Raw genomic sequence first — 21,591 nt, 5'->3', positions numbered from 1 at the left:
CCATCCAACTGTATCGTATTTTAAAAAGAGCATTTATGCAAAGACTCTACTTGCTTTGGTCTGATGATTGTTTTCAGTATTTGCAGTACAGCAGGGCCTGGGGCCTCAGTTACACATCAGGATCAGTTGTACTTTGTATAAACAATAAAAAGGCCTTGTACCAAATAACTTTTCTTCTAAGCATAAAATGTCCTGGTTTTTTAAGGAAAGCACACAGCTGGGACAAAACCATGGAATGATCCCAAAGCAGCTGGACATAAGGGCAGATCTGGATTTTCATCCATCTGTGTTCAACTGTGGAACATTTGCATTTGGATTTAGTGCTCACTAAATAGGAGACATAATATAGATTCATTTCATGGCTCCTCAATTTAATTAAAATAAAACATTCCCAATATACACCCAAACAAAGCTGAAGGATAAGACACTCAGCGAAGAAGAGGCTGGAAGTACCTTGGAACAGTCTGATTCAGGCAAGCAGAGGAATTCAAGAGCCTCTGCCCTGGAGCTGGCTGGGCTTGGAGGGGAGTGGGGCAGCAGCCAGCTGGCCATACCTGACTGGGTGAGTGTGCACTCAGACCAGGCAGCCTCTCAACAGAGTTAAGGAGCCATAAAAGCACCACATGACTCTGTGGAATGTCCTGTTTCTAATCATCACAGTGTAGATCAAGTTTTAGCATTCTTTTATTTAATTTAGAGGAGGATAGGGCACTAATTTGGCCCTTATTGGGTGACTGAATGTATGTACAGCACATAATTTAGATTGACTTACAGTCAGGGGTACAGAATATCTTCAAGACAGTGCTGTCTTTCTGAGTGCTGGCCTGCTAAATACAGGAGGCATCTGATCTGTCTTGCTTTCATGGAAGGTTGCTGGATTTGGAGATACTTACAAAAAAAAAAGCCTTTGAAGCTGCTGGTATTTGGAAAAGGATGTGCATTTCACATATTGCCATAGTGGAGAGGAAAATAAAATACTTGGTACTAATATAGTCAATTGTTTCTTTGATAAATACAGTATGAGCTCTTAGCACTAGAAAGATGTAGTGATAGAAAAAAAAAAAAACTATCAAAATAAATAATGTTGATTTGACACTGGTAATCACAATCTGAAGGAGTCACAGATTTCTTCCCCTTTTGCTGCTGCACCTAATTAATATTGCAAAGACAAGGAAAATACATTTTTATTTTCTTTTATTTGTTCAGCAAAGACAAAGTTTCTGGATAGTTAAATTTCACTTCCCCAGGATAAAATAGCTGTTATTCCGGATGACTGATAAGTGCTTTGACACTGCATTGTTACTTGTGTCAGTGGAAAAATGTTGTTTCTGAAAAGCAAAGAGATGAGGATGCAGCTTTTGAGACTCCAGTAAAATCCTGGTGTTTAGGATGCAAAAGTCCTGTGCTCTGTGAGACCTGGGAAAATGAAAACCAGGCTCTGCAGCCTGCCATGAGCACCTGTGGAACTGCAGCTCAGCATTCATGGGTCTGTTTGTTGGATTTGCCATTTGGAGCAGCAGTCAGGTCAAGAAGGTGGCCACCAGAATCCCATAATAAGCAATCACCAGCAGTCGCCAATGCACATCCTTGCAGCACTGGAAACAAGGACTGTCTGTACCTGCAGGACTGTTGGTGACTTTTGTGGGCTTCCCTCATGGATTCTCTTCAGCCTGTGCTGTACACTGGAGGTGGACAGTATGGCTGTGCCTCCTGTGGACTTCCTAACATCATCTCCTTTCATTTCTCAGATTCTTTTTCCTCTATTCAGCTTTTGAGCCTTGCCTATTCAGCCTCCCTCAGTGGATTGATTCCTCCCAGACTTTGGTTGGCAGACACTAGCAAAGCTGGCATTTCCAGTCAGTGGCAGATACAAGACAACATTTTTGCTGATGCTGATTCAAAATTAGTCAAGATTTAAAATTCAGATGGGAACCATCTCATTGGCTGTGTTGGCAAGAGCAGTGACAGTGAAGGAGTGCTGCCTGTCTCTGACATCAGGGCTGAGCTTCACTGCAGCCATCATTTGTCTGTAGGGATGTCACTGAGAAGATACCAGAGCCTTTTTGTGATTTCAAACTCTGTGGAAGTGAGTGTGTGTTCATTGAAGCAGTTCACTGTTTCTCTGCTCTTGGTGGCTAAAAGGCTGTTAGAAATGCCTGTGGGGATTATCAGGAACTTAGCCTGGTGTGAGAAGGGTGCTGTGTATGTGTGGGCTGAGGGCAGTCTGTTGCATACTATGCAGCATGGTATGAGGCTTTATAAAACATTCTATGGAAAATCGTCACTGCAGCTAGCTGTGGTTTAACTGAAATTGGAGTGAGTGCAGGAACAAGGGAAATAAAAAGCTGGTTTGCAGCAGTGATCAATGGAGGATTCTTTTTTTTCTCTATTCTTTTAAAGTATGCTTTGCTTATTTTTCTCAAATGGCAGTCAAATGGTTGTTCCCTGGCTGATGGCTCTAGGGAAAGGGCTTAGAGTAGTTTGTGTAGCTCAACAGTGGCTGTTCTGGCTGCAAAAGGAGCACTGGCAGCAACTTCCAAAGAGTCCTGCTGAGTGTGTGCAGACCAGATCCGCTCCCAGTGCTCGTCATCCCAGCCTTTCTGGGGGGTTGCATTTTTTGATGAGGTGCAAGGAGGCTATTTGCAGATCTGAGACAGTTTTGGTTTCTCTAAAATGACATGTCATCATGCTGGCATGTAGTAACACTACTCTTTGATGTAACAGGACTATGTTGAACTAAAACATCACTTTATTGTGGTGTACTGGTTCCCATTTGTTGTTTTTTAGCACAGTTTGCTGTCTGAAACAAATCCGTAGAAGTGGCTATGCTGTGAATTTTGTATCCTTCAGACCTTACATAATGCTGCCATTCAGTGTGCTCCAAGTGAGTGCAAAATACGTGAGAAATGCCGTATCATCTTTCAGAACACTATGGCTATGTCAACATAACTAATAAAACCTGTGAGATGTCAGTATTTGCTATTAGAAAAATATGTATGCAAAGAGGAGAAAAGCAAAAAAAAAAAAAAAAAAAAAAAAAAAAAAAAAAAAAATTTAGCACCTACTACTCTTAAAAAATAGAAAAAAGAAATACCTTGTTTTTGTAAAATGTGGTGCCTCTCTACAGACTTTTCCTGATTTCCATCATTGTACTGTCTTGGTAACTTCTGAACTTCTAAACAGACTTAGCCAAAGCTTGGAGTTACCAGCTGTTTGTAAGTTACCTTGGGGTAAAGACGACTTTACTCTCTTCACTCTCATCTAGACATCAAGATGAAGGCCTTCTGTTTTTTCAAGTGAAAAGCAATGGATAAAAGGCATGCAATATCCTTGAAGTGTTTAGATTTATGCCGTTACTTCAGGCCTTTTTTTTCCTTGGTTTTATTTCTAATTCTTTTGGACATGTAACTTTAAAGCATTCTGAAAACAATCAGCAACAATTGCAGCTTTGACTAGCAGCTAAATTAAAACAACTGATGAGCTACCCTGCCTCTTCCTTTGTCTTGTTGGCGTGTTTGCTTAACTGCAGGATGCACTCCTAACCCTTCTCAGTTCTGCTGGGTGTAATGAAGGCCATTTTCTGGCTTGCCATCTCTCAGAGCAGGCAAGGCTTTCACCTTTTATTTTAAGGAGGAAGAAGCTGCCGAGCTGATTTGGAAATGGTAGGGTGGTTACTGTGTGTGCAAAGCTGCTGAGAGCTGTGTGCAGGACAGCCCCAGTCAGGTTATCCTGTCATCATGCACAGATCGCTGATTATCACACAGCAGAGTTTGCGATCTTCTGCAGTGCTGCTTCCTTCTGCCCCTCATCAAGGCCCAGTGAGCACAGACCGTGACAGGTAAAATCTTCTTCCAGACCTCAGATGCTCCCATACAAAGAGCCATGCTTAATCCCTGGCCTAGTGTGTAATTTAGTAATCTGCATGGTCATGAATTCCAGGGATATATGGGCAGGAAGCGCAGGGCAGTGTGGGTAGCAGAGCAGCCCTACAGAGTCATTCGAGTCTTTGTTGTATTGTGTAGTGAGGGATTTTGGGGACAATGAGACCTGTCTGTCAAAGATTAAGCAGACTGGAAGTGTGGTTTATACCAACAAATGAATGAAGCTTTTTGGAGTGTTAATACAGTCACGTAGTAAATGTCCAAGGACTTAAACATACAATTTATGTGATGACAAGCAACATTGGAATTGATCATTTATTCTATATACCTTAGCCAGTGGGAATTCAAGTAGGTGGAAAGTTCATTTCCGTCCTTACCTTGATCAATATGCAGCACCTATATAGGACAAGTGAAAAATCCTATGTTTTTTTCTCTCTGAGACTTTGGTTTGAAGTTATTTTTACTAATGGCAGTTTATCCTCTGACACTGCCCAGTAAAGCAGCTACTGACTGACTGACGCTTCACATTATCAGGCACTGCAGTAAAATTCTGCCTGGACCCCCTCTGCTTAAGCCTCTAGAGATAACTGGAATCTTGCCAAATGTTATGTTAGTAGATTTGCAGACCTCTACTGCTCCCCGCTCCTGCTTTGGCCTGTGTATTTCCAAGCAATGTATAGATGAGAATTCACAGGCTCCATTTTTTCCCTTTAAAGTGAATTGTTTACATGTTTGCAAAGCTCCCCTCGGCTCTACTGTGTAACAAGTCTCTGGGAAAAGGTTTTCTTCTAAATCTGCTATCTTGAATAAGCATGAGAAGGTTCCCATCTGAGTTTTAAATCTTGACTGATTTTATCTGTTCCAACAGATACTTTTGGTTTTAGCAGAACCCTGTGCAAGGAAAGCTGCTCAGACCTTTCTGAAGTGCCAGGAACATGCTGGGAAGGCTATGCGAGGCAAAACGTAGGGGAAACTGCTTGCAGGGAATCTATTGTTTGCTGCTGACCCTGTACTGGCCAGATCTGTGCATGGCCTACTTTCTCTGCCTGCCTTTCTAACTAGAAGCATCCTTTAGGGCTGAATGGCCTTAGTGGATAATGAGAAGTTTTGCTGTGTTTCTCCCTTGTAAACAGAATGTTTAGCATGTGGAACATGGCCTGGTGACTAAAGTGGATGCTTTTTAAAAATGTGTAGAGGGGCTTTTTTGTCGTTGTTGTTTGTTTTGTAATTTTTTTCTTTTCCAAAGAAAGAGGCTGCTTTATTCACTGGATGATTAATGTTATACATGATATGGTAGTAAGTCCTAGAGGCAGTCATGCTGCATATATCACATGCCAGCTCAGACTTGCTTTCAGAATTACATTGTACTCAGCACTAATTTGGTTGTAATAGCACAAACACTGAATATCAGACAGGGGAAGGGACATAGTAGTGCATCAGTAAGAACAAAGGGAAAAAAGACAAGATCGTTTTTCTGGAACATTGCTTAACTTACAGCAATTTACAGATACACATTTTCTGTGTAACAGTGAAATGCCATAGAATAATTAGATTAGAAAAATAATAGGACAATCCAGTATGATAAAAGTGAGCCAAAAAAAGCGGTCATAAGATTGTTGTCCAGAATAGGTTAGGCTGGGATTGGATGGCTAGCTAAGCTAGAGGAAAGGTGGCTGCAGGTTTTAGATTCAGTTATCTCAACATTTTAGACACTTTTTCTCAGGAATTTGAGACAAACTGAGAGAAACTCCTAGAAGCATAAATGAATACAGACATTTAAATCTGCTTTTAGAATGTCAGTGTTATACTTGGGATCCAAATCTCTACTGTTCATATTCTAATGATTCACTTCACATTCTGCAGAAACAGAGAACACAGTGACAATAATTGAAAAGTTTGATTTAATTATAATATTCTTACCAACTGAAAAACCACAGCTATGGTTCATTCCAAATAGGAAAAGTAATCTGTATTATTTCACTTAATAAATAGTCTCTGCAAAAAATTCACCTCAGTATGTAATTTATTGCAAAATCCAGTAAGACAAATGTCATTGATATAAGCAGCCACATTACTGACTACACAATCTGCAGATAGACAAAGAGTAGAAAGCCAAGTTTGAGCACTTTTTAATGAAGATTCAAAGGCAAGATGTTAAATATAAAGAGTCTTCTCTCAGTTGTTAATTTTTCAGCATTTAAACCAAGAGAAGTTGCTCTGTTTTAGCTGGAATACCATAGGAGCAATAAGGGAAACTTCTGTAAGTGTGAAAATTAGGGAAGTAACAGCTTCAGTAGAGCTACTGCTGCTAATTAAGGAATTAATATTATATCATCTGTATAATTCACAGAGCAGGAGGGGCTTCTGTAGCTCCTTTTCCCTATTTTCGTCTCCCACTTCTGGGTCTGTTCCTTATCTCTGAGTTATCTCCTGATCTCTGCATATTTGAGAGAGCAGGACATGTCTTGACTGTGCTTGATTTGCAGTTCCCAGGCAGGAAGAGGAAGGTAGTCACATGTAGGTATAATGTGGTATGAGAAACTGTAAGCCAATGGACAGGTACTTCTGGTTCCTTCCTTCCTTCCTTCCTTCCTTCCTTCCTTCCTTCCTTCCTTCCTTCCTTCCTTCCTTCCTTCCTTCCTTCCTTCCTTCCTCAGTCACTTCCTGCTAGAGCTGCTGTTTGCCCTCATCCCCGTTTGGTCTCTGAGGCAACACTAACTTTTCATAGCTTTTGCTTGCAAAGGGGAATTAGACTTTTTTTTAAAAAAGGGATTTGTTGTAAAGGAAGGAACTGGAGAGGAGCCCAAAGCAAATTAACAGATCTGGACACAGCAAACCCTGCGGAGGTTTGGAGTCTGTTGGGCTCCAGCATGTGGCTGAGCCCTCCCTGCCTTCCTAGATACAATGTCCTTTTAATAGTCTTAACAGGCCTGACACTGGCAGGATTTCACTTGTTCAGTACACTACTTAATACAGCTAATTTTCTACTGACAACATTTTTTTGCAACAATGAATCTTCTGTCACTTGAGTCCATGAGGAAGGCAGCTTGGAAATGCCAGCCAGAGGGGGAGGGAGCAAGTTCATTGTCACTGTTCACTTAAACAGTTCTTTAGAAACACATGGAGCTTTTTTTTTTTGGTTTGTTTTCTGGGGTGCTAGGGGTAAGTGGAAGGGGAAATAACACAACACTGCATGTTCTTTCCTCATGAGCCCACAGCAGATCCCTGAATGTTGTGTGTTGTAGGGGGTATCTTAAGGAGAGTCAGAAGCTGTGGTTTTGTGGCCAGCAGTCCTGATGTGGCTGCCCATGAAGTTACTACCATTCAACATCTGTTTTCCCCAGGAGACTTGTCTAATATCTATAATTAGTGCTGTATCTTCCTCAGAAATGAGTTAAATAAAACCCCTTTAAATTGTTTGTGAACAATAACTTGCTTGATCTTACCAGCTGTGTGGGAGAGATGATGCACATACACATCTATGTGCTCATGGCAACGAAAGCCAGGGCACAGAGGGGCTGTGACTCTCACTTTTCATTCCACCCATCTCCCCTTTTGGGCACTGACTGCCAAGGAGCTGCCCTTTGCTCATTTCCACTGCCATGCTCTCACCAGATATGACTTCTGTGCATCCTGGGGAGGAAAAAACTTTGCATTATTCTACCTTGTCTACTCTCCTGTACAGCCATCAGGAGAATGGAAGGAAGTTCTAGGGGAACCCTGTGTTTTCCCCTGAAATAACTAATTCTTTTGTATTAAAATTCAGCTCAGGACTTACTCTGCTGTCAAGAGACAATACTCAAATTCTCTTCCTGCAATTAAGGGCAGGAAAATGTTATGACAGCTGCTGTCCTATGAGTAGGTCGGGGAACTGTAAAGGCTTTCTAAAACATTTTTTAGAAATTAGGCACTGAAGGAAGACTTGAGGGAGAGAATATGAACTGAGGTTGCAAAAGACCATAAAATCTCATAAACCATTCAAACCTTTGGCTGTACTATGTTCTTTTGTTAAATGAGGAAAAAAAAAGCTTAGTTCATAAGCAAATTGAAGTCAGTTAGACCTCGCTTGCTTCAACATTTTTGTCAAGATTTCATAATCGAGTATTTCAATATAAGCCCTGGTTTTTTGAATGTTGATGAGTGTAATGTAGTGCCAGAGCTCCATGAGGTGCAGCAGCCTGTGTTACCTCCTCCCTCAGGTCTCATTTCCTCCCCTGCCTCTAGTTCAGGCTTAAACGCGTGTATGAATTCAGAGGAGTGTCTGTGTCAGCCTCGTGTGCTGCCGGCATCAATTGTCTGCAGTTGTGTATGGAGCTGGGACTGCTCTGCCAACTGAAAACACAGAAAGGCTCTAAAGATATCAGTCAAGGTAGCAAAAAAGAAAAAAGCTTTTGCTGTGGTAAATAGCAAAAATTTCATCTCAGATGACCATAGATCACCTGAGGCTCACGGGCAATTGGCTTAAACAAACAGTGGATAAGCTGGGGATTCAGGGGTGATCACCTCTGCTCTGGTGATACTCTGCTATGCAATTCATCAGTATCTAGTCTCTGAAAAGCTTTTTTTCTGCTCCAAAAAGGCATAATTTTGACTGATGATGATGAAAAAGGCAAGTAAATGTAATTCAAATATATAAAATAAGCTTTAACTAACAATTTTCATACACAGGTTATTTGTTTCATTGAAACACAGTGTAAGTCATTGCTCTGCTTTGTAAACCCTATTGCTTGTTCTTTATTTCAAAAAATCCCCATCACTCAAACCTTTCTGTTCCTGTAGTGCCCATCATTGTGGGGTGTTTGTTACTTGTGGCTCTCCTTCTCTCTGTAGCTCAGCACAGATTCGTTCATAATGAATTCATTAATTAGCAGCAGTAGCTCTACTGAAGCTGTTACTTCCCTATTTTTCACACTTCTTACAGAAGTTTCCTGTGTTGCTCTCATGGTATTCCAGCTAAAACAGAGCAACTTCTCTTGGTTTAAATGCTGGAAAATTAACAACTAAGAGAACAGTCTTTATATTTAACAATTTGCCTATAAATCTTCATAAAAAATTCTTTTTTGTGTATCTGCAGATATTGTATTGCTGCTCATATCAATGACATTTTTCTTACTGCATTTTGCAATAAATTAAATACTGAGGTGAATTTTTTGCAGAGACTACTTAATATTAAGTGAAATAATACAGATTTCTTTTCCTATTTGGAATGAACCATAGCTGTGGTTTTTCAGTTGGTGATAATTTCATAATTAAATCAAACTTTTCAATTATTTTCATTGTGTTCTCTGTTTCTGCAGAATGTGAAGTGAATCATTAGAATATGAGCAGTGGAGATTTGGATCTCAGGCACAGGAAGGTTGTGCATCTCTCACACAGATGTTCCAGCCCACGAGGGGCTTGCAGAGGCTTTCATGTTATCTGTGCTCTCTGTGCCTGGAACCTTTCCACAGGAGCTTAGTCCTTATCTCACTTGGACATTTCACAACATCAAAGCAAAAGAGCAATCAAAGTTAAGGTCGTGCTTTTTTTGACTTCTGTACCTTTTTCGTAGTTGCTTCAGAAAGCTGTAGAGTAGAAAATGGAATAATTACTCTCAGTTAATATTGAGTCACTCCTGGCATTGTCCATGGTGGGGAAAAAGATGACAGTATGTGGTCTCTTTGTGTGTTTTAAATAGAAATAGCAAATATGTGGAATTGATTGGATCAGGATGTTTCATGAAAGCTTTTAACTGGAAATCAAGCATTCTAAGGAAAAAAAAAAACTTTTCATAGATTTAAAAATGAAGTTATTCTTAAAAATAGGGTTCGTATATAGTTTTATATTTGTAATGTGGTAGAACATACATTGCAACTTTGTTACTGAAGTATGGGATTCATCAAATGGTTTGCGGAATAAAATTTCAATAATTTTTTAAGCAGTTAAAAAATAGAGTGTAAAACCATATATATATATATATATATGCAAACACATTTTTTTTATCACCTAGATTTTCTACTTACAGTCGTGTCTAGTCAGGCTTAGTGGAAATAAAAGTATTTATTGAAAACAGAGTTTATTACATGAACTAAAATTTATAATTGTTATGAGACCCAGTTGCTCATTACTACATTAAAGGATTGGTCCTGAGATGACCAGAGCAGCCTTGACAGTGAGCAGTGTGAGCATTCCAAAGGCTGCTTTGCATAAACAGAAAACTTCTGAAAGGCATTGTGATACTAAAGAATTTCACATGGTACATGAAAAAATTGTCTCTTTTGTTAAAATTAATAAAAAAAAAAAAAAATCATCACCCTAATATCCTTCCTTAAACAGAGAACAAAGCAGAAAGAAACGTCAAACAATGGCATTTTTGGGAGGATGCTGAATGAAACAGGATTGTTGCACAGGATTTTTTTCTGGTCCATTATTTCTGTGTGCACATAGAGGTTTTTGCATTCTTCTCATGCTGTGTAGAGTAAAAAGCTATGTAGAGGAACAGTGAATTATATGACAGAAATAAAGGAGCCATTTTTACCTTAGGACTTCCCCAACGTTTTTAGAAGAAAAACTGAAGAATAATTTTCTTTACAAAGCATTTTTCAGTGGGGAGAATAATTACTTGCTCTGGAATGTGAGCAGGGCACTGGATACCTGACCTGTAATTTAGGAAAATAGGAAAGGGGTTTTCATCAGTAATTATTATTATTACAGTAGATCTGTGGGGCCCCAGCTGAGAGCACGACTCTGTTGTGCTCCTCACTGTCTCTCTAGCAAGAGGGAACCACTGCTGTGGGGATCTTGCTGTGAAGGCAGGGCAGAGCCAGGAGGAGAAGAGAAAATGGAGACATAGAGAGAAATGGAGATAGAAAGTTGAAGTTTGGCCCAAGGCTCTGTGCTGCTCACAGTGGACACTGGTGAGTCACTGACAGAGCCCCCAGCTGAGATTCCTGGGTCAGCTTTTGTAACCTGGTGTCTCTCATCAGAGAGAACATCCCTGGTTTAAATGGGAAGTGCAGTTTGTGTGTGTGAAAGAGCATCTTGAGGGACCAATCCCTTGTACAGGCTGTCCTGTCCAACAGGAATCAGGTACATAAATCTCCCTTAAAATCTTCATGGTTAGAGTATGCAGTGTAAGAGAACATGCATTTTTAGGGCCATAATGTAATGAGTTAATGGTTGGATGTTTGGTTCACCTTTATGTAATCAAACAAGTATAATATGCTTCAAGCTACAAAGCATGAAGCATATTGCATGAAGTAAATATTTCACTAACAATCTTTTGTGTCAATAGAACACATTTTATGGGGAAAATAATGGGTGAATTAAAAAAAAAATTGTTCACTGAATTCTAATAGAGAAGAAACCAAATGTTGGTTTCAGAAGACATGAGCATATTAAAATTCAGTTGCTCTGGACCTTAATTTTGCTTAGAAAGTGAGCAGTGCTTTGCTGCTTGAAATATGGCAGTATAGAAATTTACTAACAAAAATAAGAATCAGTTCTGCCCTTCCTGATCAGTATTTTCTGCTTAATTACCAGAGCTGCTAGATTTATCTTAGTGGGTTCCAGTGTATGGTCATGAATCACTGAGTTGGCATTTGACAGTGACTTAGGCCAGTTGAATTGTTTCCCAAGTAAGTATGTATTGTTTTTTTTGTCCCAGAAATAAGGGGCATGTCCAGTGGTTCCATACCACTTCCACGTGTGTTCCTTTCCACAGTGACAAACCAAATAGATTTAGGCTTTATCCTCCAGGCTCACAGAGGCAATGGGAAATAAAAGAATGTTTGGAATTTGCAATGCTATGTGTAGCAGCTCTGCTTCAGTGGGCGAAAATTTCTGTGAGGTATTAGAGTTGGCAAAAGGGGTAGGGACAATAGAGAAAGTGTCATGTGTTGGACTGTGCAGCAGCAGAGGCCCCATTATTACCCACTGTACAAGCCTTTCCTCATGACACCCTGGGACACAGATCAGTTTAAAAGGGTGTAAGAAAGCTGCAGAACATTTTCCGTCTTGAAATGCACTGCCATCAAATTACACTTTCTTTGGTTTTACTGCCTTCTGCAGTGTAGTGGCTCAGAAGGAATGGGAAGTTCCTTTTCTGGGCAATTTTTGCTGTTGCTTTCCACACAGTGAGAATGGAAAGCTGAATGTCTGAGCTAGCGTTTGTAATGGTTTGCAGTGGGTATTTGTGTAACAGAGGTACATATGATTCGTGCTGAATTTGTGACACAAACTTGGTCAGAACCCAAATTTATCCATTAAAATACCCTGGTATATTTAAAAAACCCCACTATTTTTACCAGCATCATATTCCTTACAGACAGGTATCTCATTTAGTGCATTGTAAAAGCCTGGTGCACAAATACGTTTGAGAATGCAGCTCATAGACTTCAAATATATGAAATTCTAGTGGTCATTTGAGAGAACATTCACAAGTCACAGTAATTTCATTGGCTTTGTTATTGCTTGGTGTTCTTAGCATTCCATAATTTTCCTCTTTTTAAAATACATCTGGGAAACCAAGATGATACCACTTACATTAATTGTTAATGCCTTTTCTGCAGGCTACTGTGTAATATATGTTGAACATTAAAGATTAAAAATAGAGAGCTCTGTTGATTCGTTGCAGTTTTTGTTTGATGTAATCCGCATTTGATATTTCAGCTCGCCCTCCCTGCTAAGAGATGTTTTATTCTTTTTATCCTTTGGATAAGTCAGAGCAATCCTGGTGCTAAAGCACAGTAAAGACTAGGAAAACACATTGAGGTCAGACAGAAGTTCCACCTGGCACTGAGCTCTGCAAGCTCAGGTAAAAAACCTGAGTCTTCATTGTGCTCTTATCCTCCAGTTGCTCGTGCATGCCCCCGTGCCTGCTCTTTATAATGCTCTGATCTTGGAACAGTTCATGGGAGTGCTGCTGAGTGACGAAAAATACTGCTTTTTTAGCAGGGAAGGCAAGTCCTTTGTTTCAGCATAGAAAACATGATTTCCATCCATACAGGCTTCAAAAGAAACAGTGGGAATTCTTGAGAGCCTGATTATCATGGCATAATCACATTATCAGAGAGATTAGAAGCACTTTACTGTGTCCTTATGCTTTAGTGACACTCCAAGGCACTGGACAAAATCTTCAAGTGCTGTTAAAATCTTTCTTGTAGGGCCCTAATGCAGGAGAGAGCAATTTAGCTGTGGGCCCTGAAATCACAGAGAACATATTTAATTCTTCTGTCAGCTGCTCATCCAAACACAAGCAGAAGATGTAGTTGCTGGTCTTTACTCTCCAGTCTACATATATTTATTTCTCAGAGCCACCTGCCGCAGAGCAAAACAAAAGCCTCCTAAAATGTTAATTCCCATCAGTTCCAGTCATTGTGAAAGGCTGTCATTAACCAGGCAATCAAACTAATGGAATACAGAAGTATTAGCAATTCAAACAAATGAGGAATTCACAGTGTGTTTTCTCGACAAACTTGGTGGGCTCTTGGATGCCATTTCTTTTGTGAGAGGTAAGACTGGAAGTGTAACAGTGCCCATTTTTAGTTTATGCCTCAGCACTGCTGTGTTGCCTTGAGGTAAACAGTCCATGCTTTGTAAATGAATTGTTGCCTGAAAGCCTCTGAATTGCTTGTGATTATGGGAAATCCAGTCTCAGCTTTAACTTTTTAAAGTGAGAGCAAAGCACCTGATTTTTAACATGTTTCTTGTTGTGCGTGGTTGCCAAGGACCACTGAAGCTTTGGGGATTAATGTTCTGATTATATAGTTTCCTATATAAAGGAATCCATTGATAATTAGCCCAGATTTAAGAAAGCTAAAAATAATCAACATAAAAGCCTTTTCAGATGTGAGCCTGTGCCTCTGGAAGTGCAAACTATGGACAGTGTCTAGACAGAAAAGGTATGAAATATCAAACATGCACTTGACCTCAGTTAAAAGGCCAGGATGAAACAATCACAGCAGAAAGAGAGATATGGGACAATTGTTGGAGTTAAAAGAAAACTGCTCCCACAGTGAAGACACATGGAATATGGGAAAAATATTTTAGCTTAAACAGGTACTAAAAATGATCCTGGGAAAAGAATTTTAAAAATCACGGACAGTTTGTTTCACTTTGCTTGATTTTAAACATGTAACAATGCATTTTTAAATTAACAGTAAAAGTCTTTTACCTGCCAAGCCGAGGAGTCAGGGCTTTGTATGTCTCCAGCTGAGATTACTAAAACACTTGCAGCAGGGAGCTGCATTCCTTCTGCTCTTTTACGGAGTTAGGGAGGTAGAAGGGAAACACACTTCCATGGACATGAGAATTAAAAGGAGGGGGCATTATGGAGTGGGATTATTAAGGTGTGGTGGGTTTTTTAACTTCCATTCTGTTTTACTCTAACTCTTGATTCTTTACGCGGATAACTTCGCGTAATCTTGCCAGTAGAAAGCATGGCCATAAACCGCATTTTGTGCTGATACTCTGGGACTTTAGAGTCGTGTGTTTGACGTCCCCTGGACATGACCCGGGCGGGGGAATGTGAAGAGTGTGGATGTGGCCGTGAACACGAACCGGGCGGTGCCAGCACCGGGCCGGGCACGGCCGGGAGCGCCCGCCGCGCATCCCCGCGGGGGCCGCGCCCTCTGCCGGCAGCGCCCGGCACTGCACCCGCCCTGCGCTCGGATCACCCAGGAAAATCCTGGGAAATCATGGGAAACCCAGAGAAATCCAGGGAAACCCAGGGAAATCTAGGGAAAGGGAAGTCCAGGGAAACCCAAGGAACCCCAGGGAAATCCAGGGAAACGGAAATTCCTTCCTGAAACCCCCGACTCTGAGATGCTGCAGTGTACCCAGAGAACAGCGGCAAAGCATCCGAAGGAGCACAACTCTGATGAGAAGTGGCTGGTGGAGCTGGGCTTGGTTAGCCTGGAGAAAAAGCTTGAGTGGGGAACCTACTAAAATTACTGTGACTTGTGACTGTTTTCTCAAATGGCCACTAGAATTTCATGTACTTGAAATCTGTGAGCTGCATTCTCAACCATATTTATGCACGAGGTTTTTAAAATGCAGCAGCACTAAATGAGATGCCTATCTGTAATGAATAAGATGCTGGTTAAAATAGTGTTGTGGTTTTTTTTTCTATCTGGGCATTTTTATGGATAAATTTGGGTTCTGACCAAGTTTGTGTCACAAGTTCAGCACGACTCATATGTGTCTCTGAAAGGAGGTGGGGATCATACAAGGGGAAATGACCTCAAGTTGTACCAGGGGAGACTTGGGTTGGATATTAGGGAAAATTTCTTCACTGCAAGAGTGGTTAAGAACAGGAACATAGTGGAGTCACCATGCCTGGAATTGTTCAAAAAATGAACATATTTGCCACTTGGCAATATGGTTTGGTGTGCATGATGGTGTTCAGTCAAAGGTTGGACTTGATCTTGGAGGAATTTTCCAACCTTAATGATTCAGCAATTCATCAACAGCCAGTTGAGGGAGGTGGTTGTCCTTCTCTACTCTGTATTGCTGTGGCCCCATCTCGAGTCCTGTGTGCAAATCTGAGAATAGACAGGGAAAACTTTAGTCCTAACTACCCAGAGAGGTGTCAAATTGCATTAAAAGTTGAGTTGGAGAGATGAATTACAAAGGAGTTTGTGGATATGATGCACTGACTTGTTTTTAATTTATATTAGGGTCGACCAGGACCAATTGGGCTTCAAGGACCAATAGGAGCACCTGGATTTACTGGCCCAGAAGGTTTGCCTGGAGCAAAAGGTGAGAGAGGAGCAGTGGGCCCTCATGGACCAGCTGGACAGAAGGGTGACAAGGTAGGCTCAACAGTGACTTTTCTGTCCCTGCTATACTTCCAGGGCCTTGTATGTATTTTTGGGTGAATAAAGATAATCTTGGGCTTTGTGTCCAGGGATAAAAATACAATGTCATTTCAACAGTACCTTTAGAGAATTGTCTACATTTATTTTTGAATGAGAATAGAGATACTAAAGCTGCTGAATAGTGTAACCATCCTGGTAGGTGAACTACAGCCCAATGAGTATTGCTGTTGCAAGTAGTCAGTCACTTCACATGCCCAGGGGTAGGTGGCTTTTATTCACACTCTGTTCAGGGAGACATGAGGCTGGTTCCTGGGTAGAAGATCCTGAGCTGGTGTCTAGAATAGCAAAAAGAATGGGTACTAAACAACATCTGCAGATCAGTTTTGCAGGTGCAAATTTATTTCTAACAAAAAGAATACAATAAACTACATCATAATAAATGGAATAGCCCATAAGGTGTAGGTGCCAATGAATGCAATGTGCAAGATTGGAAACAGCTTCTTTGCACTGAAAAAAATCCATTTACTCCAGAACTGTTTCTATCCCCTGAAATGACACATGCAATACCAATGTGCCATAAAATTCTTTCTTCATCCCTTGTGGGAGAAATATATTTTACCTTTCCAAAGCAGGAACAATTTAGGCTGGGTGTTCTGCTTACACAGTCTGTTTTGCTACTGTTCAGAGCAGAGCAACAAGGTGTGGTAATTACGTGCAGCTTGGGCATTCTGAAGTTAATGCAGAGGTCTGCTTATCTCTGAGGGTCCTATCCAAGTATAGACAGAAAAATATTTAAGTTTTGTTGAAACTCTTGGAAGGACAAGGGTTAAATTTGTAGCAGATTGTTTATTTTCCTGGCATCTTGTTTTCCCCAGATGTGCAGTAGGAGATTATATTTTTACTTTAAATTGCCTGATTAAAACATTCCTGAAACAGTCGTTTGGCATCCAGTCAAGCTCAGATGCTCAGTTCCTGTCTTCACTGACCCCAGAGAGAATCTGCATGAGATAGTTTGCGCCTTTTGGTTTTGAAAGCAGAAGTCCAAGACTGAAAGTGTTGGAGTGAAAAACATCTCACAGGTAACTGAAATATACAGACCAATGAAATATGTTGTGTACTCTCTTCCTTCAGGGTCCAATGGGAGTTCCAGGATTTCAGGGCATCAACGGGATCCCAGTAAGTTTGCACATGTAAATATAAATCACCAGAATGTTAATCACAACTAAAAGCACCTGAATATGATTAATTGTCCTAGCACAGGCATAGTGTACCTTGCAATTGCTTGCTTCTGTCTGGAGGAAAGTGGTTGTTTGTTAATCTACCTGGTGATTCAGTGCTGGTTTGTAAGACAATAGGAAGTTGATACATATCAGAAAGTGAGTTTCAGTTACATGGAGATCGTTTGGGTGATTGATTAGCTTTTCTTTCAGCACCATGTTCCCTCAGCACTGCCTAAAAACACTGTATCATAAAAGCAAAGACTTGCAGAATTGAGAGGGACCTCAGGGAGTCAAACAGGCATGATCAGCTGTGCTTCAGGCCATTTTTAGCATGTGTTGCCTAACCAATCCTTAAAACCTTGTCATGATGGAGACTCATTTCTCTATTAGAAAAGCTTTGCCTAACTTCAGTCTTTTTTCTTGAAGTTTAAAGCTCTTAGTCCTCATGTCACTGATCAGGGACACAGAGAGAAGATTGTTCACTTTTACTTTGTAGAACCCTTCTTGTATGTGATGGCTGCTAGCAGATCTCCCTCAATCATCTTTTGCTCTGACATGAATGAAAACAGTGATGAGAGCTGAGGCCTAGCAGATAATCCTTCATTCTCTTCTAGGTTCTAGTCCTGGTTTAGATCAGGTGGCAGGTAGGTGACCACTTTCCCTGACCATCAGGAACTTTTTGTTTCTTTCATTCTTTAGAACTTCACATTCTAGAGACAGTTTACAAAAAATTACATGCCCAGAGTGTTTTGGCCAGTTTTCTTTTGCTTTGGTTTCTGCAGTGATTTTTGCAAAGGTATCTTGCTGTATCTCAGGGGAACTTTACCTGGATCAGCTTTAGAAGTTACCCCAAACTTCTTTGCTCTTTCTACACTATTTGGCTCATAATGCTTTCTCCTTATGATATAAGAATTATTTTTATTTTCTTGATGACATTTTTCCATCCTATGTGTCATTGTGCCTTCAGACTATGCTCATACTCTTTCTCATCTTCCCTGCTTTCTTAGATGGCCAGGAGCTCCAACAATTGAGCTGTGTTTTCTTACTTCCTATCAAAACCCGAATTATTGTGATAGATTGGCTGAAACTGCACGTTTGGCCTTGTAAATGAGCTTGTTTGATTCCAATTCCTTCCTGGCCCGTGTCCTTTAATCCCCCTCTGCTCATCCTTGCCTGTTTTCTCTCTTGCTCTCCTCCCTTACTGCTCTTCTTTTTTTTCTTTTACCACCAGCCAACTGTCTATGTCTGAAGAGAACAAGCTGTTCCCATAATACTTAATTTAATTGAACACACTGTGGGAACATGCTGTTCTCAGGGTATTTTTTCAGAGGAGGCTCTGGAGAAAGGGGATTCCCAACAATGAGGGGAGGCAGAGATAGAGAAACAGCCATTGCCAGGTAGTTGCCAGCCACAGGAATTCCAGGGAGAGAGCAGGGAAGGCAGATGAGAGCATTCAGAACCTCCAGCATATGCAGATCCACTCTCCTTTGCAACTTTCTGCAGGCGGGTGAGTGGGAAAGAGGGGATTTTGCTGGTGATGAATAGCAAAGTGCTCAGCACTGTGGGTCTTGTGTGCCATAACTGCAGAGCAGAAAAAGGGGAAAGGGAAACTTGTTCATACTGTTTACATTATTACCACTGAGATAAATGTTTCCATTGTAGGGTGAAAATAGCAACCATCACTGCTTGAGTAAATATTTTTACTTTTGCCATTACATTTCAGGGTAGGAGTAACGTAGATTATTTTGTGAAGTGTGTACAAATATAGGCACTTTGTATGGATGTGTGAAGTGCAGAGCAAAGGAGAGAGCATGGGTGTGTGAGAAAGCAATTTTTTTTTTACTTCTTCAATCTATCTCTGCACATCCAAATATGAAGAGAGATTCTTTGTAGTGTGCAGGTATGTTGGTGTGGGCAGGTGTAGTTCAGTCATGGCCATGGGCCATTATTCAAAGGGGAATCCCACTGCTGACCTTAAGGGAAGTGATATCCCACAGAGTTCCCTTGGGGAATGCTGGTGGCAACTAAATCATGTTGTTGCAGCTGGCCTGAGTAATCCCTTTAACCCAGTAAACACAGCAGCTACTCGTGTTTATTGCTGGACTTTCATGTCATGCTCTAGGAGAAGCCCTCAGACCCTTAGCCCTACTTGGGAAGTTTATTTTTTCCTATAGGACAGGATTCAAGGATGCCTCTGGCAAAGGCTGGAATTGAAGCTGGAAGATGTATATAGCATTTCATGAACTGTCCAAGGAGTTCTAGAAGAAAATATTTTTATGATAAGTGAGCCCTTGTCTGTGACATGAAAGCCAGAGCTGTATGAAGAGGCAGTTTGTGACTTTCCTAGAATAAATGCAAGCACTTGGCATGGCTGTAGAAAGGCCACTTGTCTTAGCAAGTTTATTCAATTAGTTTTTAATTAATCCTTAATTGCTTTTGTTTCTCTGTTTTTAATTATTCATCCAGCTCCCCTGATGGAATTGCCTTTTCTCTGTTTAGTTTAGAGAAGAGGCCCCTTGAGATCACAGTGTCAGTGTACAGCAAGAGTCAGATAAAGAAGGGCCCAGATAACCAGTTCAAGTTTCCTTATCTGTCTCACACCAAATGCCTCCTTTTGTGAGTAGGAGAGCACAAGCATCTCTCCAGCCTGTGTTTTAACTCAGATCTGTAAACTAATCACCCTGACATGTATAAGTAAAGTCTGTGAAAGTCTTTGCCTTAGTCAATTGAGGTGCTTGTGTTCAATTGGCACATCTGCCAAAACAGGAATTAGAGGAGGTGAGAGCAATGAAACTATTAACCACCACTTTTTCAGATCAAAACAGGTCTTTAAATCAGTATTTTAAACCCCTGGGAAAAAGGTTCTTTTAAGGCAGGACTTAGCAACTCTCAAGGAAGTCAGCTGTGGGTGTTCAATATCTCCTCAGATAAAGGTCTTAAAACAAAATATTATGAACTCTGATTGCAGATTAACTTTAAAGTAGGAAATCCTGTGGATTGTTTTCCTAAAGCAAAAGACACAGAGCATGTGTGTTTGCTTGTGTGTCAGTCTATGTCATGCTTTGGCACAGAACCACAGACGTGGATGCCATGGGATTAAGTGACAGGGGTACACATAAGAAATCACTGTGATCAGCATATTTTATGTCCTCTCTCTGTGAGCCCTACTCCCATTTTAAGAGGATACCAAGTCCTTTGGGCCTCTTACAGGCTGTCTTGATCTGAGGGTTAGGAGATCTCACCCAGAGTGTTTCCCAGGACATGGCTCACCCTGCAGCTGCCTGCCATGGGCTGGCTCTTAGCCAGCACGAAAGCTGGAGCAGCTTGGCTCCCTGTTGTCTCACTCTGAGGGGCAGATGTTGGTCCTTTCAGCCTCACTAAACCTTGCAGCTGGTCACCACCTTGTGCTGTAACCAGATCCGTGTGCACCACAGAGCTCCTGGTTTTGTTGATGCTGTAAACAAAGTGAGAGACCTGGTAGACACTGACAGCTCTGGCCACTGACTCTGCAGTCACTGCAGCCTGACCTGTCAGAGACTTGGTGCTCTTGGCTAGGACATCCTGCATGGATCAAATTAATTAAGTAATTTCTAAGAGAAAAATGTAAGTGGCAATAAATTGCTGCTTCAGCCTATTCCAGTTGCTTTACCAGGGCCTGGCAAGTCCCTGCTTGCACACCACGTGTAGTTATTTTGACAAGCAGACTAATGATCAGAACAACTGGTACTGTTAATGCACTGGTCTCTGATGGTAATGCTGTAGGATGACTTCATTCCATTCCTTGTTAAATCTCAAATTTATATTTCTCTGGTGAGCTGCCTTAATCGTGTAGTTGAGACACACTTGACATTAATTCAGTTTGTACCTTGTTGGCTGGCAGCAAGCAGATCAGGTCTCTCTTGATTTTATTAGCACAAATCTCAATGCAGTTGCCAAATGAGCTGGACCAAGGGCTTCATCTGACTGAAAATTAACCCCATTAGGAAACAGAACAGTTATTTATCTGCAGGTTTTGTTTCCTGCTCTGCCAACACAGGAAGGAGGTATATGTGAGTAAGCAGCAATGTGGAATAGCCTGGCAGCATCTGAGAACAGTGATCAGCTCGAGTATTTACATAATTATGGCCTAAGTTGTTCTGCATCCTTGAGAAAATCACTCTGCTACTGTGTGTCCTGAGCTTCCCATCCATAAAATTAAGTTTATAGCATTCCCACATTTTTTCAAGGAATTTAAAGATCCTTAGATAAAAGGCTTTACATTACTGCAAAGTTCTCATTGAGTTTCATTGCAGAATATGCTCTTGGCTTGGACTGGGAAGACCTTTCGTGTTGCAAATGTGTTTTATTTTAAGTGTCAGGCATGAAGGATTGTTAATGTTCTGCTTTATCTCAATTTTATCCACGTTTGTCTTTTTTTTTTTTTTTTTTTTTTTTTTTTTTTTTTTTTTTTACTTTCCTAACATGAGTCATAACTTGCTTAGTGCCATATCTTAAGGACAAATCTTTGGGACCAAACAAAAGTACTTTTGGGATGAGTCAAGATCACCGTGTACAAAGTGGGGAGAGAACTGTCAAGTTACTGGTACTATCTCCTTAGGTTTATTTTTTCTTCTTGCCTTAAAACGAAGTTGTTGAGTGCCACAGGACTCATTTATAGGAAAAGCAGTATAGAATAAGGAGCTTCCTGACACT

At 40.8% G+C, this 21,591-nt stretch overlaps 1 protein-coding gene across 1 annotated transcript in view; it reads left to right on the top strand.

Annotated features, from left to right (window-relative positions):
• The window catches only part of COL4A6 (collagen type IV alpha 6 chain), a 101,563-nt gene that overhangs the window by 47,705 nt on the left and 32,267 nt on the right, over positions 1 to 21,591 (top strand). Inside the window, exons 3-4 of the mRNA XM_083876283.1 lie at positions 15,539 to 15,673; positions 16,811 to 16,855. Coding sequence (XP_083732409.1) covers positions 16,817 to 16,855 — 39 coding nt within the window. The 5' untranslated portion in view covers positions 15,539 to 15,673; positions 16,811 to 16,816. The remainder of the gene's footprint in view (positions 1 to 15,538; positions 15,674 to 16,810; positions 16,856 to 21,591) is intronic.

The sequence above is a fragment of the Zosterops lateralis genome, assembly GCF_965231275.1.
Source record: "Zosterops lateralis genome assembly, chromosome: 21".
In the NCBI taxonomy this organism is placed as follows: domain Eukaryota; kingdom Metazoa; phylum Chordata; class Aves; order Passeriformes; family Zosteropidae; genus Zosterops; species Zosterops lateralis.
This window is presented reverse-complemented; position numbering and strand designations above follow the sequence as displayed.